Source organism: Sphaeramia orbicularis, chromosome 6 (genome assembly GCF_902148855.1).
Source record: "Sphaeramia orbicularis chromosome 6, fSphaOr1.1, whole genome shotgun sequence".
In the NCBI taxonomy this organism is placed as follows: domain Eukaryota; kingdom Metazoa; phylum Chordata; class Actinopteri; order Kurtiformes; family Apogonidae; genus Sphaeramia; species Sphaeramia orbicularis.
In genome coordinates, this window is record NC_043962.1 from 53,508,948 (window position 1) to 53,527,425 (window position 18,478).

The window sequence follows — 18,478 nt, forward strand, 5'->3', positions numbered from 1 at the left end:
AAACTAAATAATTTGTTCAGAGAATGAAGAATATATTATGATAATACCATCACTAGTTTTCGCTTTGTTTTGGATGCAGGAAAGGAAAAATGAGTGGAGACATTCACTTTGGAAAATTAACACTTGTCAGTTTGGGTAAATTAAACTGGTTTGATCTTCTCTCATCACTGTAAATATTCAGCAAAAACTATTTGAAATAATTAAAGTTGTACAAGGTCTGTAGTTTTTCCTTGGATGTTCAGTACAAATAAAAATTATGTGATTGAAGTTTAGAGAACATGTACAGAGACTCAGTAAAAGGCTAAAACACTTAATATTTGGAGAAGACCTCTCAGATTTTCAAGATGCTACTGGTTGGAATGCGAGGAATGTCTGTATGACATGTGAAGGGTGCTTATGTTTCTGTCCACACTCACACCTGCATGCACCAGGAGGAAATCAAGCCCCATGGTGGCCTTTAGAGCATCCACAGCTCAGGGTTATACAGGCTACAAACTATCAAGTGACCTGCAGCTGAACTTTTTTTTTTGTCATCCAGCTTGTCATCTGATGAATAGCTGAGTGTTAACAATGGACTACGCACATAAAAAGCTAATGGCAAATGCAGCGAAAATGTGAAAACAATCATATCACACATTTTGTTGAGTGTTTGTTTATCTGAATTAAACTTCCAGTTACACAGTCACTGTGTGTTTTATTTTACGTGTAATTTTATGTGTTTTTTGTGTATGCAAACTCATACGGAAAACAAGATGTGAATGTTAAATGAAATGTCAACTTTATCTAAACACCAAGTCATTTCAGGCTTCAAGGAAAAACAAACTCCATGTGATAAAAATGTTTTCTACAGGGAGAAAGGCCAGCGATGAAGAGACTGTAAACCAAAAGATTGTTCTATTCTGTAATGTTTGCAGTGTTTGCCCAGAGTGGATGTGGTTTTCTAATGTTTATACACATTTATGATAGGGAGCTCTTTGACTTTGAACAAGAAGCAATAATGCAGCTTTTATTACATTACACTTAGTACATTTTACTAGCTTGAACGGTATATCAAAGCTTGCCAGGTCATACTGAGGTGAACATGCAGCAAAAGAAACACATCCTGTTGCCAAGAAATATTTCTACCTTAACAACCTTCTTAGGTCTTTGTTAATTTTGTTTGAACCACTCATAAAAACGCATGTCGTCCTTGAGGGTTATGGCCCTAAAGTACACATCTCTACCGTACAGGTACTGTACATTATAACCTTGGATTAACCTGCATCAACAGGTAGAAAGGAGCGTATGAATACAGTAACAACATGTACCAAGGTAAAGAAACATGGGTGGAAAAGCTAACATAAACCAGCCAAGCAGCCAGTCAAACCTGCTGTAAACAGAACTGCTTATTAAATGTTTTTATTGTCAATGAAGTGTGACCTCACACAAATGCACCCATGAGTTCTGCACTGGTGCATGAAGGGTTCACTGTAATTTCAGAGCCAATTCTCAGAACCGGGTTCCACCCTAAAGGTAATTTCAGGTTATTTCCTTTGTTCACACTAGAGCTGACATGTAAAGGTGCCAAGTAATGCTTTTCTCCTAGTGAGTGAGGTCCTGTTTTATTTTGACTACATCTAATTTAACACTGTTTCCTTTCCACTGCAGGTCTGCTTCACTCACCGGACTCCTGCATGAGAAGCGCTGAGTTGAAGAGTGCCAGCTTATGTCGCGGGTTGAGCTCTAAAGCGTGGTTGAAGTTCTTCAGGGCTTCCAACGGCTCCTTCATCTCGATATTGACGATGGCCAGATTGTACCACAGGTCAGCATTGGTGCGGTCGAGCTCCAGGGCTCGGAGGTAGGCATCCCGGGCCTCTGTGAGCTTGTTCATTTTCAGCAGCAGCTCGCCTCTGAGTCAAATACATTTGGATTAGATTAGATTTAATTAATCCCACTGGGGGGATTCTGGGGGGATAATTCACTGGCCAAGGCAGCAACAGAAAAAAGTGCAAGAAAAGAAGTGCATTCATAAAGATAAACAGTACAAAAATAGTAATAACAGTAGTAGGTAATAAAACTCTATAAACTATATACATATTTACAGAAGAGTGGAATTGCAAAATGGCAGACAGTACAGAAGAGGAAAACAGTAAAAAGCAAAACACAAAAGTAGTAAAAGTGGTCTCATTGTGTGCACAATTGCAGCATTTGACCCCATTAAAGAAAAAACACAAAACAAGCCAAAAACTGATGGAAAAAAAAAAAAAACTGAAAAGAAAAAAAGAGGGGGAGAACTGCTGTAACCTGTAGCTGCTCGTGCAGCTCCATCTTAAGAATATATTCATTTAGCCAATTGAAAGGTACAAATATGCAAAAAGAAGTAGATGACATGGACATGTTATTATACAGGACTGAGAATAAACAATGGGGTAAAATGAGTTTTCGTTAAGTTTTACTTACTGTTGCTGTGTCTGTCAAGTGTTTGGGTGTTTTCTAGAATGTCAGCAAGAAATATGACCACATACTTCCATGACATTAGCTCTGAACACTTGTGAGAGAAGTAGGGAGAGTAGTACATCTAGAATATGCTAATATGCTACAAAACTCAATCATGCTTAGAAGCTAAAAAGTTCTAATGCTAGCTTTAGCCAACACCTGAATATTAATAAGAAGTAACTTCCATTTCAATTTAACTCTAAAATGTTAGTTTTGTGCCATTTGAAGCAAATACTGTATAAGAAACAAAATAGTTATGACTATAAGAATTATTTTTCTTTGCTACCAGTTCAGTGCTAAGATAGTTAAATTAGTAAGTTAGCACTGGTCCTTTTTTATTGAACAAATTATACTGTGAAAGTGCTCTCAAATGTATATGTAGTTGCTTTTGACAACTACTCTGATTTTTCAGAACTATTATGAGTGAAATTTGATAATTTCTTCAGAATATCATATCTCTATGGTCACTTAGTAACTGTAACATTATAACGTTATAACATTATAAACTAATATAAAGTCCCATCACATCCTTGATATTGCATATTATTGCTCATAAGTGTTCATGGTTGGCAATGAATGTTCAAAATTCTACATCAAGCCACTTGTAATAATCAGCATCAATAGATTCAACAGTGGATGAGGTCTTAAATACTGGGAATGAACCGATTGCAAAATTCTGGGCTGACACTTATTTTCTGTTTGCTTATAAAAATATTTTTCTTTATTTATGTCCACTTTTGTGCCAGGGACATCTCCATCATAAAGTATGTAGAAGTAGGTTTTTTTTTTTTTTTTTTTTTAAATTTCTTATAGCCTTTCATCATATCATCTTTGAATAAGCACAACCCATAACCAATAACCCATAAAGACCCAGTACTACTTTTGTGGCAGTCCCCAAATAATTTTCCGCTCCATTTAACCTTTCTTAAGTGACTTATCACCATTTATTATAATATTATACTCTGTATTTTGCATTTTTTCCAGTGAAGATCATATATTTTCCTATATTTAATTTACTGATCATGTAGCTGTTCATAAAAAGTCAGATTTAATTTAAAGGGTTATTATATTAGACAGAAGAAAAAGTGACTTTTTCAGAAAAGACACCAATTCAGTACGGAGCCTGGGTCATATCTGATGACCATGAAAAGATGACAAACTGCATTTTACATGTACTGATAGGACAAGTAAATCAGCAGATATTAAACATTTTTGATCAGTAGACTATTTTGTTCAGTGGTGGATGTTTGGGTCTTTATGGGTTAAGACAGATAAATACTAGTGAAATGATATTACATCAGCCTGATATAATGGCGCATTCCTATCTAATACTTATCTCTTATCTTTCCTTTTATATTTTGGCTTTGGAAATGCAAAAAAACACAGCACCCCCTTGTAAACCCTGTTGTTTTAGCATTTTCACTTGCTCTGAAACCTCGCCGGTCTTCCTGTGTGTAAAGGTTGCTGACATAGGATTAGACAGTAGATGTTCTTGGCTTTGTGAAGCGTCAGCCTCTCTTAAATCCAGTGGGTCTCACCTGCTGATGTAGGCCTGTTTGAAGTCAGGCCTCATGCTGATGGCTTGGCGGTAGAGCTGGTCGGCCTCTTCTAAACGTGACTCGTTTGCACGTATCAGATTGGCCAGGTTTATGTAAACATTGAGATGGTTTGGGGCTACACGTGTGGCGTACTTCTTACCGGGGATGACCTGATGAGTGGCCAGAGAAGTTAGCATCAGTTCTAAGACTTTGTTAATATTACAGATTCATTCACAGTTAATTTTATACAGAAGAAACACATACGTAGCGTAGTGAATGTGCACTCTGAAGTAGGCTTTAGATTAATCTAATTTTATATTTAATTACTTCCTGCAGTGCAATACTGTCCAAATAACACTTTTACACTGTAAAGTAACACAGTCTGGTCCAGCATTACTTAGGGTTTGTAGGTCATCAACAGAACAAGGAATTTTCACCTTCTCAAGGGTTCATTTACTTTCACTGCTGCAGAAATGCTGTAAGCTGTTTTTGAACCTCCAGCAGTTGATCTCTTATCTTTGTTCCAAGGTTAAAAACATTGTAAAGCCTTTCTCAACAAACAAGGAATGACTTTAAACTACCTTTTAAATCAAATAAAGCAAGAGAAGGCTGCCTCTGAACCACCAAAGACAGTGTAAGAGTCTACTCCTGATGTTAAACACCTCTGCAATGCAACACGTGGTTGATACTGAACCATTTTTATCCAGTGGTTTTGGAAACAAAAAAGACACACATGTACATACTAAGAGTCACACGGATCTCTCAAAGATTAACCAAGCACAACAGCATTTCTTAGTGACTGTGATTAGTCATTACTGTTGGGAAGTAATATCACATGATTTACAACTTGCACTTATCTCTGGAAGTCGCTGCGTGTCATATGCGTCGTATGGTAACTACCCACAACAAGCCTCACATTCTCTACATGAATAACAGGTCCATAGAGGGAAGAAAGATATGACATGAATGAAGAGGTGTGGTTCGCCTTAAATGATGAATGAAGGCTTTTTTGAATGAACTTTGGTTTACCTCTGTTCAAGTGGCGTCAAACATTTGAAGGCTGTACATGAAAGGATGATTTACCTGTGGCATAAGGGACTTGGCAACAAGATAGGCATCTTCGGCCTCTCTGGACTTGTTTAAGTTCTTGTAGGTTCTTCCAACATTCATGTGCGCACCGATGTCATCTGCAGAGACAAAGCATGGAGTGCAAACGTCATAGGACATCTGGCAGTTTGCATTTGACGCCCGTTTTTCTTCACACTGCACTTCAACAATTTGTTTAGTTTTCTACAAATAGGATTGTACAATAGGACCAGAATCTCACATCCTGGCTGAGGTCATTTCATATCCACATAACGATGCATATCACAACAAAGCATATTTTCAGGAAATTTATCTAATAGTCTACATAAAATGACCAAGTGGAAAGTCCTGATCTGTTGACAATACTTGCGCTTGAACTTGTTTATGAAGGCTTTGAGAAAGACTGTTTATCACTAACAAATGAATTTTGCAATAATATATATATATATGTGCGTGTTTTTGATGAGATTTGGGTATTTTATGTTAAATGTCTTGTGTCTTTTAAAAACTCTTGGGACCATGTTGGAAATACATTAATATTTTCTTTGATCTGTCTATAGCTAGGATTATTCATTATTGGTTTAAGTGGATTTTTCATAAGAAAAGACTAAAATCTCACATTCCAGGTGCTTAAACGTAAATATTTTGCGGGCTTGTTCAGTCCTTTATGATATCTTTGGGTTCTAGACAAAGCATGAGGTTCGGAACCCATTTCAAGTGATCATCATCTTATGTTTGTTCTAACATTTTATAGTTGAAATAAAAAAAAAAAAAAAAAAAAACACTGCTGATTGCATCTCTTTCCATAAATAAAATCTTTCAATGTAACAATGAGTCGATCACTGCCTTGTTATTTAGAATTTTCTGTTAAACAAATAACAAACTTACATGCTAATGTATAAAACAGAGATGGGTGATGTGGTGAAGAAGTTTTAGTGTAGAGTGCTCTGATTTTTCAATATCTACACATCTAACAGTCATATGACCCAAAACTGTTAAAGCTTCACAGCTTAAACTAAAACCCATTACTCATTTCCTTACAGTAAGTGGATATTATAAGTAGACTGCACACTAAGAGAATAGGCTACCATGTTCAGCCTTTTTGTGAACATATAATTGTGGCTGATGGATTAATAGTGCTGTTCTAGCATAAAATACATAATAAATAAACAAAGAAATGAAAAAGTGAGCAGAGTTTACCAATACCCCCACCCAGTCAAACAACACTTTGCCCCTCCTGCTTACTGATACCCTCCCTACCCAGGGATTAATTTTGAGTCTTAACTTTCAATCTTTTCAAAAACTTTTCAAAAATTTGTAAAAAGATGCACAAATTGGGAGAAAGGCACATGTAAAGAACATGTATGTGAAATTTGAAGAGAACTGGGTGAACAGTGTCCGAGAAATCGGTTGGACAAAAAGTTAAATTTAAATAAAAAATTTTAAAAATCAAAAAATTTAAACTTAGCCACCAAACTGTGCACTGCACCTCTCCTAATAAAGTACAAGTGTGTGAAACTGGAGAAGCATCGGTGGAACAGTCTGAGAAATGGGTTGGACAAAAATTACAGATAGATGGACAGGCGGAATTCCTGGTATATCTACATATATTATTTTTTATACCCCCACCCTCTGGGTTGGCGGGGGCATTAAAAAAAAAAAAAAAAAACTTCAATTGCGGCTGGGGACAAAATGAATACTAGTCTATGTGAGTATAGATAGAAAAATGACAGGGAAACACATTTTCACCATCAGCTTTGATTACAGCACGCATTCACCATCAAATTTCATTTAATTTTATTGTCATCTCTTGGACATATAACATTGCTGGACATAGACCTGACCAACTGAAGCAACCCCGGATCATAAGACTGCCCCCACAGGCTTGTACTGTAGGCACTAGGGTTGATGGGTAATCACTTGATCCACCTCTCTTCTCACCCTGATCCACCCATCACTCTTGAACAGGGTCAATCTCATCAGACCACATGACCTTCTTCTACAGAAACAGTCTAATGTTTGTGCTCTCTATCAAGTTAACGGCTGTTTAACAAATTAGAAGCTACTCATTGCTTCAGTTAGAGTTAAAGAACTAAATATATATTGATCACTGCAGTAATTATCCAATGAACAGATCTGACCTATTTGCTTAGTTCAATCCAGGTGAGGACGTTTTTGGGCCAGGCTGTGTATAATAGTTTGAACTGTATCAGCAAAAAAAAAATTAATGGAGGCAGAACAAATAAAGTTATTTGTGACACATTATAATAAACAAGGAGATGATTTAATTGTTCAACAGTTTAATATAATTTTCAAGCACCATCTACATCTAACCACAAGGACTTGTCTGCTGGGATTAAGTAAGGAGTTACCCAACAATTTTTGTAAAAGAGACCTTTTACATATTCAACTGCACTGTGCCCGGGAATGTATCCTGGCCTTATGGATTGCTGATAAAGCTCCCACTCTGAATCAGCGGAAACAAACTGTGTCTAGTATTATTCCCTTTGAAGCATTCTCTACAAAATTGACTGATAAACCCTTTTCATTTTTCCAGACCTGGGTTCCATCTCTTGACTACCTGGGTGCCTCTTCACCTTGCAGAATGACATCAGGGCTTATGGATCTGGCCTGGGAAAATCATGTAGAGCTATAATTTAACATGCTGTCTCTTTTGGAACTCCCTGAACTCTTGTCCCCTTTTCGTTACCTCCGCCAAGGAGGTTATGTTTTTGCTGGTGTTGGTTTGTTTGTCTGTCTGTCCGTGTGCAAGATAACTCAAAAAGTTATGGACAGATTTGGATGAAAATTTCAAGAAATGTTGATACTGGCACAAGGAACAAATGATTAAATTTTGGTGGTGATCGGGGAGGAGGGGCACTGATCTGCCTTGGCGGAGGTCTGTGTTCTCCGAGTGCTTTTCTAGTTTTGTTTTGTTTTTTTCCCCTCTGGGATTTAGCTGTCTGTATGCTCTGTATTATTGTTACTCCTATGTTCTTTTGCTTGCAAATTTGCAAAGATTATTTGTTCTAGTATCACAAGATGAAAAACATAGAAGGAGGTTTAATTTTAAACAGCAAAGGGTTCGGACTTATGTAAAGCAAATGTGTATTTCTGTCGTGCGTGTCAGAATGTGGAATTCTTTGGCAATGGAAGAGAAGAGCTGCACAAATATGTTTCAGTTTAAGAGGTTATATAAGGAGAGAATAGAGAAGCTTTATAAAAACATGTAATGAAATATCTTTACTTATGCATTTTGGATTTGTTTTATTCTCATTGACTATCATGTAAACTGTTTACTGTAATAGGTGTAATGGCAACACATCCGATGTAAGCAGATGTTTAGAGAAAGGGAGAGGTATTATAAGTTTTCTTCATCCTGCTCCTTTCCAATCATTTAGATTGGAATGGATAAATAAAATGAAATGAATGAAATTAAATGTTTTACATTATCCTTGTCACACCTGCTTTGCTAAAAAAAGTTCAACAAAAATATGTAAAAAAAACCAAAACAAAACAAAACAAGGAGATGGTATTAAACAATAGACAACACTATATATACACTGTCAAACTGGACAGCCATAGCCTCAACTAAACTAAATGTATACAACAAATGGAACAGAATTAACTAGAAGGGCTGTAGCGTTGCTTCCTTTATGGAACTGGCCCAAAATTTCAGGACTCAAGACCTCAAGAAAATCAGTGCACTCAATTTTGTGGAAGTCTGCTGACAGATAAACTAACCACAAAAGCAAACCTGTGTGATTACCTCTGCAGTGAAGGTACAAGACTTTGGTGTGAGAAGCTTGTAAATGAAAGTCAGTCTTTCTAAAAACAGTATTAACTGTGAGCTGTTGGAAACAAGTCAGTCAGGAGATGCAGAGCTGGTGTTTGCTGATTAGCATACCGGGAAATCCTCATGTGCTAATGTGTTTAAATCTTTAATCTTGGGGAAACACTCGTGGGTGGTGAACCTGAAAAAAAATGCAGCCAATGTGTCAGATGAGTACAGGCTTCCTGAACGCGGAGTTATCGAACAAAAAACAAGCAAAACACAAGGAGGGCCTTATCTGTCTTTACTGCACATTTTTCTAAACTGATTAAACTAATGTATATGCATTGTTTTATTACCCCTTGCAACCATTAGCTGTTTCAGTGTAATAAAGCGATTTTTGAAACAATAGTCTGGATGTTAGCCATGTGCGTAGTTTCTGGTTAACGGAAAAGGAGGTGAAAATCCAAAACAAATATACAGTAACAACACACAACCCAGTGGAATAAACTCACTCCTGATATCCCTGCATATGTTTTACTCCAAAGTAGGAAAAAAAACAGATTGACGGTTTGTTAAGTAAAAACAAACATTTGCCCAATTTTATTTAGTTTTTGGACTGATTTTCTCTTAGAGGATGTCACTTTGTGCCATTATGTTTTTCTTTTCAACTTTTTATGGGAGAGAAAGATGAAAAGAGAGTATCACTTGTTCATGAAAATAAGTTATTTGCAGCCTAATTTTCACTCTACATGTTCACTTGGATTCAAGTTTAATTTCCCTCGGGTTTTCAGTGTTTAAATTCATAATTGGCTTGTGTTATTATAACTGTTATTTATTCCTAGACCTGTCACAATTATTACATAATTACCTGACGCTGACAACAATCATTTTGCAGAAAGGATGGAAATGTTCCTGTTCACCCATTTAACCCTTAGTGGTCTGAGCCTATTTTGGCAGTTTTTGAGTACTTTTGAGTCTGCCTTTATATACTATATAAAGAAATGTTTACTATACCCATGTTTGGTATCTTTTTTTTCTGCGTAACTTCATCTATCTCGTCTGCCCATTATTTTTTCACTTTAACCTAATATATCAATGCAAAAGGCCAAAAAACACACAAAAAATATAAAATCCGATTTGAAAAATATATATAATTTATTGCAAAAATAACACAAAGATGCTTAGTGAATCTTTTGAAAGACTTTAAAAGTGAATATTGGGTCCAAATATTAGGTATATAAAATTTAAATTGTAATAAATTAAAACTATACTTAAATATTTGACATAAAAATGCTACGATGTGTTGAAAATTTCTTGTGATTCAGACACGGAGCCATGACCATGGACCCCTAAGGGTTAAAAACAGCATCTTCTAACTAACAGAAATGTAGTTAATGTGTGATGTGCTTGTGAAATTACATTTTCACTTAACATGTTTTGAAAATTTGGTTAAAATTTGTATATTTGGATAGAAACTGATAGAAGCCTATTTCTACTCCTTTGTTGAGGAAATGGACTCTGCACTCAAAACACTGGGTTTCTGAGATAGTGACTTATTATTTTATATAAGATCTTTTATCCCTTCACAACAGCTGAAATGAGCCTTTCACAGACATCTGAAAAGCACAGAAAACCAAAGAACCCATCACCACTAACAGCCCATTTTTGCATCAAATCCACAAGGGAAACCTCAGTAACTGAAAAAAATATGGAAAAAATTTAGCACTCATACCACAAACCTGAAAGGCTACTATTTGTTAATACTTCATGATAATAACGGCCTATTGGTTCCACCCCGTAGAACAACGAATTAAAACAACCAATTTAGTGGAATTTCTAAGAGACCTGATGAATACAATTCCAGACTGACGAGCAATAAATGCAGTGACATTCACAGAAGATCCGACCCTCCAGCATTTCTTTGTGCAGTATGTTTAATGTCATTTCCTGTTACTGCCTGGCATGTTTGACCTCTGTAAGCGTCCACTTGAAGCCGTGAGAACATGACTCACTCTTGTAACTGCATGTGTATACAGTCTACAGTAGCTTTCATGATTGCGTCATGAAAAAAACAAAAACTGATGCATTAAAGAACAAACACAGGAAAACCACACAAAGGCCGAAGCTGAAAAGCACTTAAAAGGGAATTTCCTAAACAACTCCACAGATATAACATACAAAGATTGAATTGAATTATTATCTCTCAAGAACAAAAAAAAAAAAGACTGTGTGATCAGATGAACCAAATTAGAGTTCATATATCATGAGATGTTTATTTTATACTGTGATTCATCCAGTCTGTGTGAGTCTAAAAATATGCTGTGTTTTTTATCCAGTACAGCAGGGATGTCAAACATACAGCCTGTGGACCAAAACTGGCCCACCAAAGGGTCCAGTCCGGCCTGTGGGATGAATTTGTGAAATGCAAAAAACACACTGAACATATGAACAGTTCATGGTGTCAAATTAATTTTAGTTCAGTTTCCACATACAGCTCAGTGTGATCTCAAGTGGGTCAGACTAGTAAAATACTATTCTAATAACCTATAAATAATGACAACTCCATTTTTTTTTTCAATTTGCTTTAGTGTAAAAACGTAAAATTACATGAAAATGTTTACATTTACAAACTATCCTTTGACAAAAGTGAATAATCTGAACAAATATGAACAACCTGAAATGTTTTGTGTCTTTGTAGATTCACAGTGATCTGTAAGTTGTGATGCACACGTGTAAATAATAAGAGGAGGCATTAAATTGTTAAAATTGCACTTATTTTTCTAAAGAAATTTCAGCTTGTTCGTGATTGTTCATGCTATTTCTATTTTTTGAAGGATACTTTGAAGATGTAAACATCGTGTAATTCTACTTTTTTCACCATTATTTTACTGCTATGGCCCACTTGAGATCATATTGGGTTGTATGTGGCTCCTGAACTAAAATGAGTTCGACACCACTGCAGTACAGCCATAGGAACAACAAAGATGACAGGGTTTGATATAGGTGTCGCAGCCACGTACTGTATGATGAAGCAATAACGACTCAAGAGGGGCCAAGAGGGGAAGATGTGTGGTGACATGTGATTAAGGACAGAAGGTTAGGAAAAATCATGTCAACTGTCCAACATTAACACGAAGTAAAGGTCAGAAAAAGAGTGCCACAGCTGAAGAATTAGTCATGCATTATCTTTGATCTATTCACACCCATTTTTTATATAAAGATGAGCTTTAGCCTGATTTAAGAATAAAATGAGTTGCTTTTAGTTTGCTTTAACTTGTTTTTGAGTTGATGATGACATACAAATCATTTTGTTATTATAGCTGTGTCATTTCAGCCTGATTATGTCGATCCTTCAAAAGAAATCACACGCTCTAAAAAAAAAGGGATGATGCTCTGAAAGCTTGTTCATTTGATGGTTGAAATACTCCTCTGATGAATTAAATAGGCTCATTATAACTAGTTGCTAAGTGCAATTTTTTTCCATTTTCTAATTTCACTTTTTAAAATCTAAACTGAATTTAGCAAATATTTAAATAAACATGACAGAGACAAACAAGGAACAGTGTAAATTTACAGTCTGGATGTACAATGTACATTCAAATTGGAATCCAGATGAATATACAATTCATTCATACAAGCCAAAAATAATAAATATTTAAATTATTATTTACTATCAACTTCCCTTTGGTATAACTAAGTGCAGGATTATATGATGAGTGCCAAACTGGAAACAGTATTCAGACCTTGCCTTAAATGAGTTATAAGTGACTGATTTTCCTTACCTGGTTGAACACGAGTGGCCTGGAGAAAATATCGCAGAGCCCTTGCATAATTGTTTTGGTTCTCTAGAGCATGGCCAACATTATTCCACAACTTGGCATTGTTCTTGTTGACCTAAAATGTCACATAATTAGACAAAAAGATAAACAATATGACAAAACTAAAAGACTTGGTTTTGTCAGTGCCTGATAAGTTAAACTGTGCTGTTTCTGGCTTCATCACAGTTTGATTAACAACTGTTATAATTCTGACTGGTTATGAAATTGGTTTTAGAAATCGACCAGGATACGCTGTTGGTGGTGCTTACCTTCAGGGCTGATGTGAACAGAGTGTATTCTGACTCCCAGTCCCAGTTCCTGTTGAAGGTCTTCACTGCATGTGTAGTCAACATGACTCCAATCATGAACCAGGAAATCTTCTTCAAGTTTCTGCCAAAGAGTTTTGCATTACACTGCTGTGGTAAATTAACTCAAGACTTCAGATGTCTTACTTTTAAGAAGTCTTTTTGATTCAGCTGTTATAGCCCTCAAGTGTAGACCAGCCTCCTTTATCTAATTCAGTTTTGTTACGCAGTTAGGGTTGCAAATTTTCATACACCCAAAGCTATCATATTATATTATTATTATCATTCATGTAAAGATAAAGGACTAATCCAAAATGTATCAATGAGGTGGAAAAAAAAAATCAGTCAACTCTCGTGGGAGATTATTTCCTTTTTTCATATTTACTGGACTTTTTTCAAATTCACCTGGTACTAGGTAGCAGATCACATTTTTTTCTATAATTATTTTTTACATTAGCACACACACATGTAAGCAGATATCTAATTTTGAAGTTTGTTCAGTAGTCTGTGTTCAAAGGGAAAAAAGAATTCTCAAAAACACTAAGATTTGAATATAAACTTGATTAAATAGAGACTAAAACATTAATTATTATAAAAGGGTCGGTATGTATGTATGTAGTCTGTAACTATTCCTATTTTCAAATTTTAAAAAATGACAGAAATTATCAGACTGTTTGGGATAAGGAGCTCCAAAATTCTGCCAAAGATGCCAGTGTAATTGATAGTAGAGCCATGAACTGAATTTATTTATTTATTTTCCTGGAATTTCCCCTTGTGGGACTAATAAAGGCGTGTCTTATTTACATCGATGGGTCAACTGATTTGTGTGACTACTTGAGGGAGTAGTGAGTCACCAATCTACCATGGTGAGGAAAACGAGCACCACGGGGCCAAAGCATCAGAGTGACCAGTTAGAAAAAGACCCACTAAGAAACAACTATTAGAATCAAAGGAAGTGACAAAGTGATGAAAGCTAGAAGCACTGTTGTTTTCTCCACTGGACACAGCTCTAAATGAAAAGAATGGAGATTAGTGCTGAAATGGCAGCATTTCTCCTTCACAGGTGAGATGGATTATGGAGGTATAAAGGTATTATGTAATGTTATTATGGCGGTGCATGACTTCCTCCTGCTGTTGAGAGTTTGGAACATTGGTACTACAGTAGAACACCTTTAATCACAACAAATTGTGCCATTTATTAGTTAATTCAAATATAAAAAAAATTGGTCGTATTGATTAGTGTTTGCTGTCCGTAGATGTGGATGTACCTCATTTTACACATATGGGTCAAAAGAAGAAAGCACTGTGATCAGCAATGACTTTTCTGTTTGTGTTTCTATGAGGTAAGAGTGATTTGTGTTGTAATCCCCTCATTGTGGATAAGCACTCACCCTTTGTGTAAGATAATCTTGAATCCATGTGCAACAAGAACACAGAAGCCCATACTGGGCACGTAGAGGACCCTCTCAGCCACAACAAAACCCACGGGAAAGAAGAGGTTGGAGGCCGGGATGAAAGGCAGAACAATCAAAGACAGGGCCTGATGGACAGAGGAGACAATTACTGATGTACCACTTCACTGCACTACTTAGTGAGGAGGAGGAGGTGGAAAATATGAAGTTTGTTAAACCTGCAGTGCCTGTCTGAAGTTAGCCTTCAGCATATTGAAATTCAAGAGGTCTGAGAAGAGGGTAGGATTCTACCCCCTTCTAAAATGCAGACTTTGTGTGTAGTCACAGGTGTTTCAGACAGTTAGGGAGGATAAAGGTTCATGGAACTTTATTATCCCCCAGGGGGAAATCATTGTACATCCAGCAGTACACACATAAAAAACAAATGTCAGATACAATAGAAAAACACAAATCACACACTATTCAGGAACCTGACAACAGCAGGAATAAGAGTTCTTATATCTGAGAGGGAGTCAGAAACACAAATATCAGAAAAGACCTGGATGGAAATATGTGAGACACAAGCGGCCACTGCAAACACAAGATCACTGAAAGAGTTCGGCTGGAAGAATGCAATTAGATTTTTTATAACTCCTAAAATAACAGCACTGCAAACCAGCACACACAGCTTCTGTTCGGCTTCTGTTGGAGATGTGGAAACTCTATGGCTAATCACTTTCATGTTTTTTGGGCCTGTCCGAAAATCCAGTCATAATGGAGGGAGGTGGCAACCGAGATAAATAAAACAATAGGAGTGGATTTAGATTACTCTTTTATTACTTTATGTCTCTGTAAAATACCAGAAACAGTCCTACAGAAGGATAAATACTTATTGAAGATACTTTTGGCAAGTAGCAGGAAAGCTATAACCCGAAAAAGGCTGCAACTAGACCCTCCAACATTGGACCAGTGCTGCAGGATCATTAAAGAAAATTACTGTATGGAGACTTACTTTTGTTTTAAGAATTGAATTAGAGAAATGAACTGAACACTGAGAAAAATGGTTTGTGTATGCACCTTGAATAGTGTGACCATGACACCCATGATGTTTTCATGTTCTTTGTTTGCACATGCAAATAAATATTTTTTTTTAAAAAGTAAAAATAAATAAATAAATAAAAAGTTCTTCTGTCTGTTGATTCTATTGGTTCTGCTACGTAGTAGGATGTATCTGCCACTAGACAGAAGCAGCTTGAACTCCGACCATAGAGTGTAGCATGGGTCATTCAGAACCAACTGGGCCTTATTCAGAGTTCTGACCTTATGCAGGTGCGTAAAATCATTCAAGGTCACACCTGCAATTCCGTTGCACACCTTCACAATACCCTGGAGTCACTTTTTATTTTTGATGCTATGTGGGTCATACCAACAAATAAAACAAAATGTAAGAACTGACTAAACAAAACAAGAATAAAAAAATCTCCACAAAGGTTCTGTCAACATTAAAACTCCAGAGCTTCTGATAAAAATACAGGTGTTGATAGGCTTTTTGCAATCAGCATCCACATTGACTTAAAAGACAGTTTTTCATCAGTGACTGTGCCCAGATATTTATAATGTTCTACTGTTTCAACTGTCTGCTCATCGATCAGGGCAGGAGAGGTGACAGTGGGATTCTTCCTGAAATCCATTGTCCTCCTTGTTTTTTTTGACACATTTATGTCCAGAAAGTACACTTTACACCAGTCTGCGAATTCATCGACCACAGGGCCACAATCAGGGTCACCACTGCTGAGGAGAGAGATAATCACTGAATCATCAGCAAATTTCAAGATGTGGTGCCCTGCATGCGAGACATGAATGACAGCTGTATTTACCAATCACTAATCAGATTCAATCAGTTGTGGCTCTACTGCTCTGTTAAGGTTGGAAAAGAGGAGAGAGCTGCAGAAAGAAGGTGTGTTATTTCAAAAGCTTGTGTTTTCTCCCCCCTGACTTTAGCTGCTGCAGCTTTGTGGGCCAGACAAATAAACACAACTAATAAAAGTAACATCCCCTGAGGTTGTCTGAGAGGTGAAAGGCTGCTGCTAGGCTAACAGTTGGCAATGTGTGGCCCTTTGATATATAACCAGTGATGGCTCATTAATAGAGGGAGTTAGACCACTGCCTCGCCTGCCTCACACGAAGAAGATGATAGGAATCACGTAAAATTATTTTACAAAAACATTAATATTTAAATGAATGAGCTATACATGATACAGCCCAGTACTGTGTATAATCTGCATTCAAATGAAGTTTAAAAATGTTTTTAGTCTTAATGAGCAGTCAAGTGACACATTTTCTGTTTTGGGTGCAAAAATGTATCCCAATGCTCTCCGTACTTTACCATATAGACTCTGATTATAAATGGTGCGTGTGCAGTAGACCCCTGAAATTATTTTTACTATAAACCATCAACATAAACACTTGACCTAGTTGCATTTGGCCTCAACTCAGCAGCATGTGCAGTATTTGACTAACTTATCCAAAGCTATCAGAAAATACAGTAGAACCTCACAGTACGATCACACTGAACAGTGAACTCAACCGCTAAAGTACAGACATTTTTATTTGCAGTATTTGGTCACTGCATACATTGGTACTGATGTGTGTATGACATAATGCTGTATGATAAATGAATGGATGTTGATATGTGAGTGATGCATATTTTTATTTTTATTATATTTTTATAGTTATTATTACTATTATGAGTCTGCATCCTGACAGTGCACCTAAATTTCCTTGCACATTTTGTATAATGGCAATAAAGTACCTTATCTTATCTGAATTCATTTCATCACCGAGCTTGTTTTGTGATTTACAAATCAATTTTCCTCACTGAAATGAACTGAAAGATAATTAACCCTTTCCAGTCCCCCAAAAACCACCCAAAAAAATAAAACACCCAAAAATCCTTTTTAAGGGTTTTTAGAACAGAAAAAGTGCAGTTAGAAAGAACATGACAATCATAAAAACATAATTAAAGAAAATGCGAAAGAAATAAACTGGTTTTATCAAATTAATTATTAACGATGAAACTATCTGTGTACAAGGAAGAGAGTAGATCGAGGGGGGGGCGGAGGATTATTTGGAAGGAGATTCTCCTTCCATTAAAACGTTAGGTAGGACAATTTCTGGTGTTTTCTCTCGCGAGATGAACACATGAACTGACTGAGCTGAGGCTACGAGCTCAGTGCTGACTAGCAGCGGCTAGTATGGAATTCGCTCATACTGCGGGTGAGCTGCGGCTCATAAAGAAAATTACTCATACAATGGTGGGCTCGTACTGCGAGGTTCAACTGGATAACTAAACAAACTGGCATAGTCCGGATTAACCCAGACTTTAGCTAAATCTAAAGCTAATTTTCAGAAAGTTCCTCCAATGTAAAGTAATTAACTTATTGCCCCTTACTCTAATCATTGGCAGAAAGAAAAATTATAATGAAAGTTATCATGACAGTGTTGCATCATAACACTGTTTTAAACAGCGGTGTGATGGTGCAGTGGATAGCATCGTTGCCTCACTGCAAGAAGGTCCTGGGTTGGATTCTAAAGGGGGGACCTTTTTCTGTGGAGTTCTCCCTGTGTTTGCGTGGGTTCTCTGCAGATACTACAACTTCCTCCCACCATCCAAAGACATGCACTAACAGGTTAACTGATGAATATGAATGTGATTGGTTGTTTAGCTCTATATGTCAGCCTTTAAATCTGTGGGAGACTTTCGTCACCAATTTTTCATCATATCTGTAAAGCTCCAGACATAGCCTGAGTATCATGAATCTGTAAGTCTTTCTGTAATTACTCACCTGAATCTCTTCCCTCACGGTGAACAATTTCGAAGTGTCATTCACCATAAACAAACCATTTGTTTAGAAACAGAGCCAGTAGGTAACTCTGGCATCTTCGAAATTTTGTCATGACATGCATTGTGGGAAGCGGAAGTTGGTGCAGCTGCCTGTCAGTGGCAGCACAACCATTTGATATTATATGGATGAAACAAACACGATGCGGAAACGGCTGAAACACAGAAACGGCTGGAGCTCTACTTCCC

At 36.7% G+C, this 18,478-nt stretch overlaps 1 protein-coding gene across 3 annotated transcripts in view; it reads right to left on the bottom strand.

Annotated features, from left to right (window-relative positions):
- Positions 1–18,478, bottom strand: part of tmtc3 (transmembrane O-mannosyltransferase targeting cadherins 3) — a 52,101-nt gene that overhangs the window by 9,190 nt on the left and 24,433 nt on the right. For all 3 annotated transcript variants that reach the window (XM_030137230.1, XM_030137228.1, XM_030137229.1), the window contains exons 8-13: positions 14,389–14,537; positions 12,962–13,082; positions 12,657–12,768; positions 5,097–5,200; positions 4,014–4,183; positions 1,663–1,889 (exon numbers count right to left, since the gene is read on the bottom strand). In XM_030137230.1, the coding sequence (XP_029993090.1) occupies positions 1,663–1,889; positions 4,014–4,183; positions 5,097–5,200; positions 12,657–12,768; positions 12,962–13,082; positions 14,389–14,537 (883 nt within the window). The remainder of the gene's footprint in view (positions 1–1,662; positions 1,890–4,013; positions 4,184–5,096; positions 5,201–12,656; positions 12,769–12,961; positions 13,083–14,388; positions 14,538–18,478) is intronic.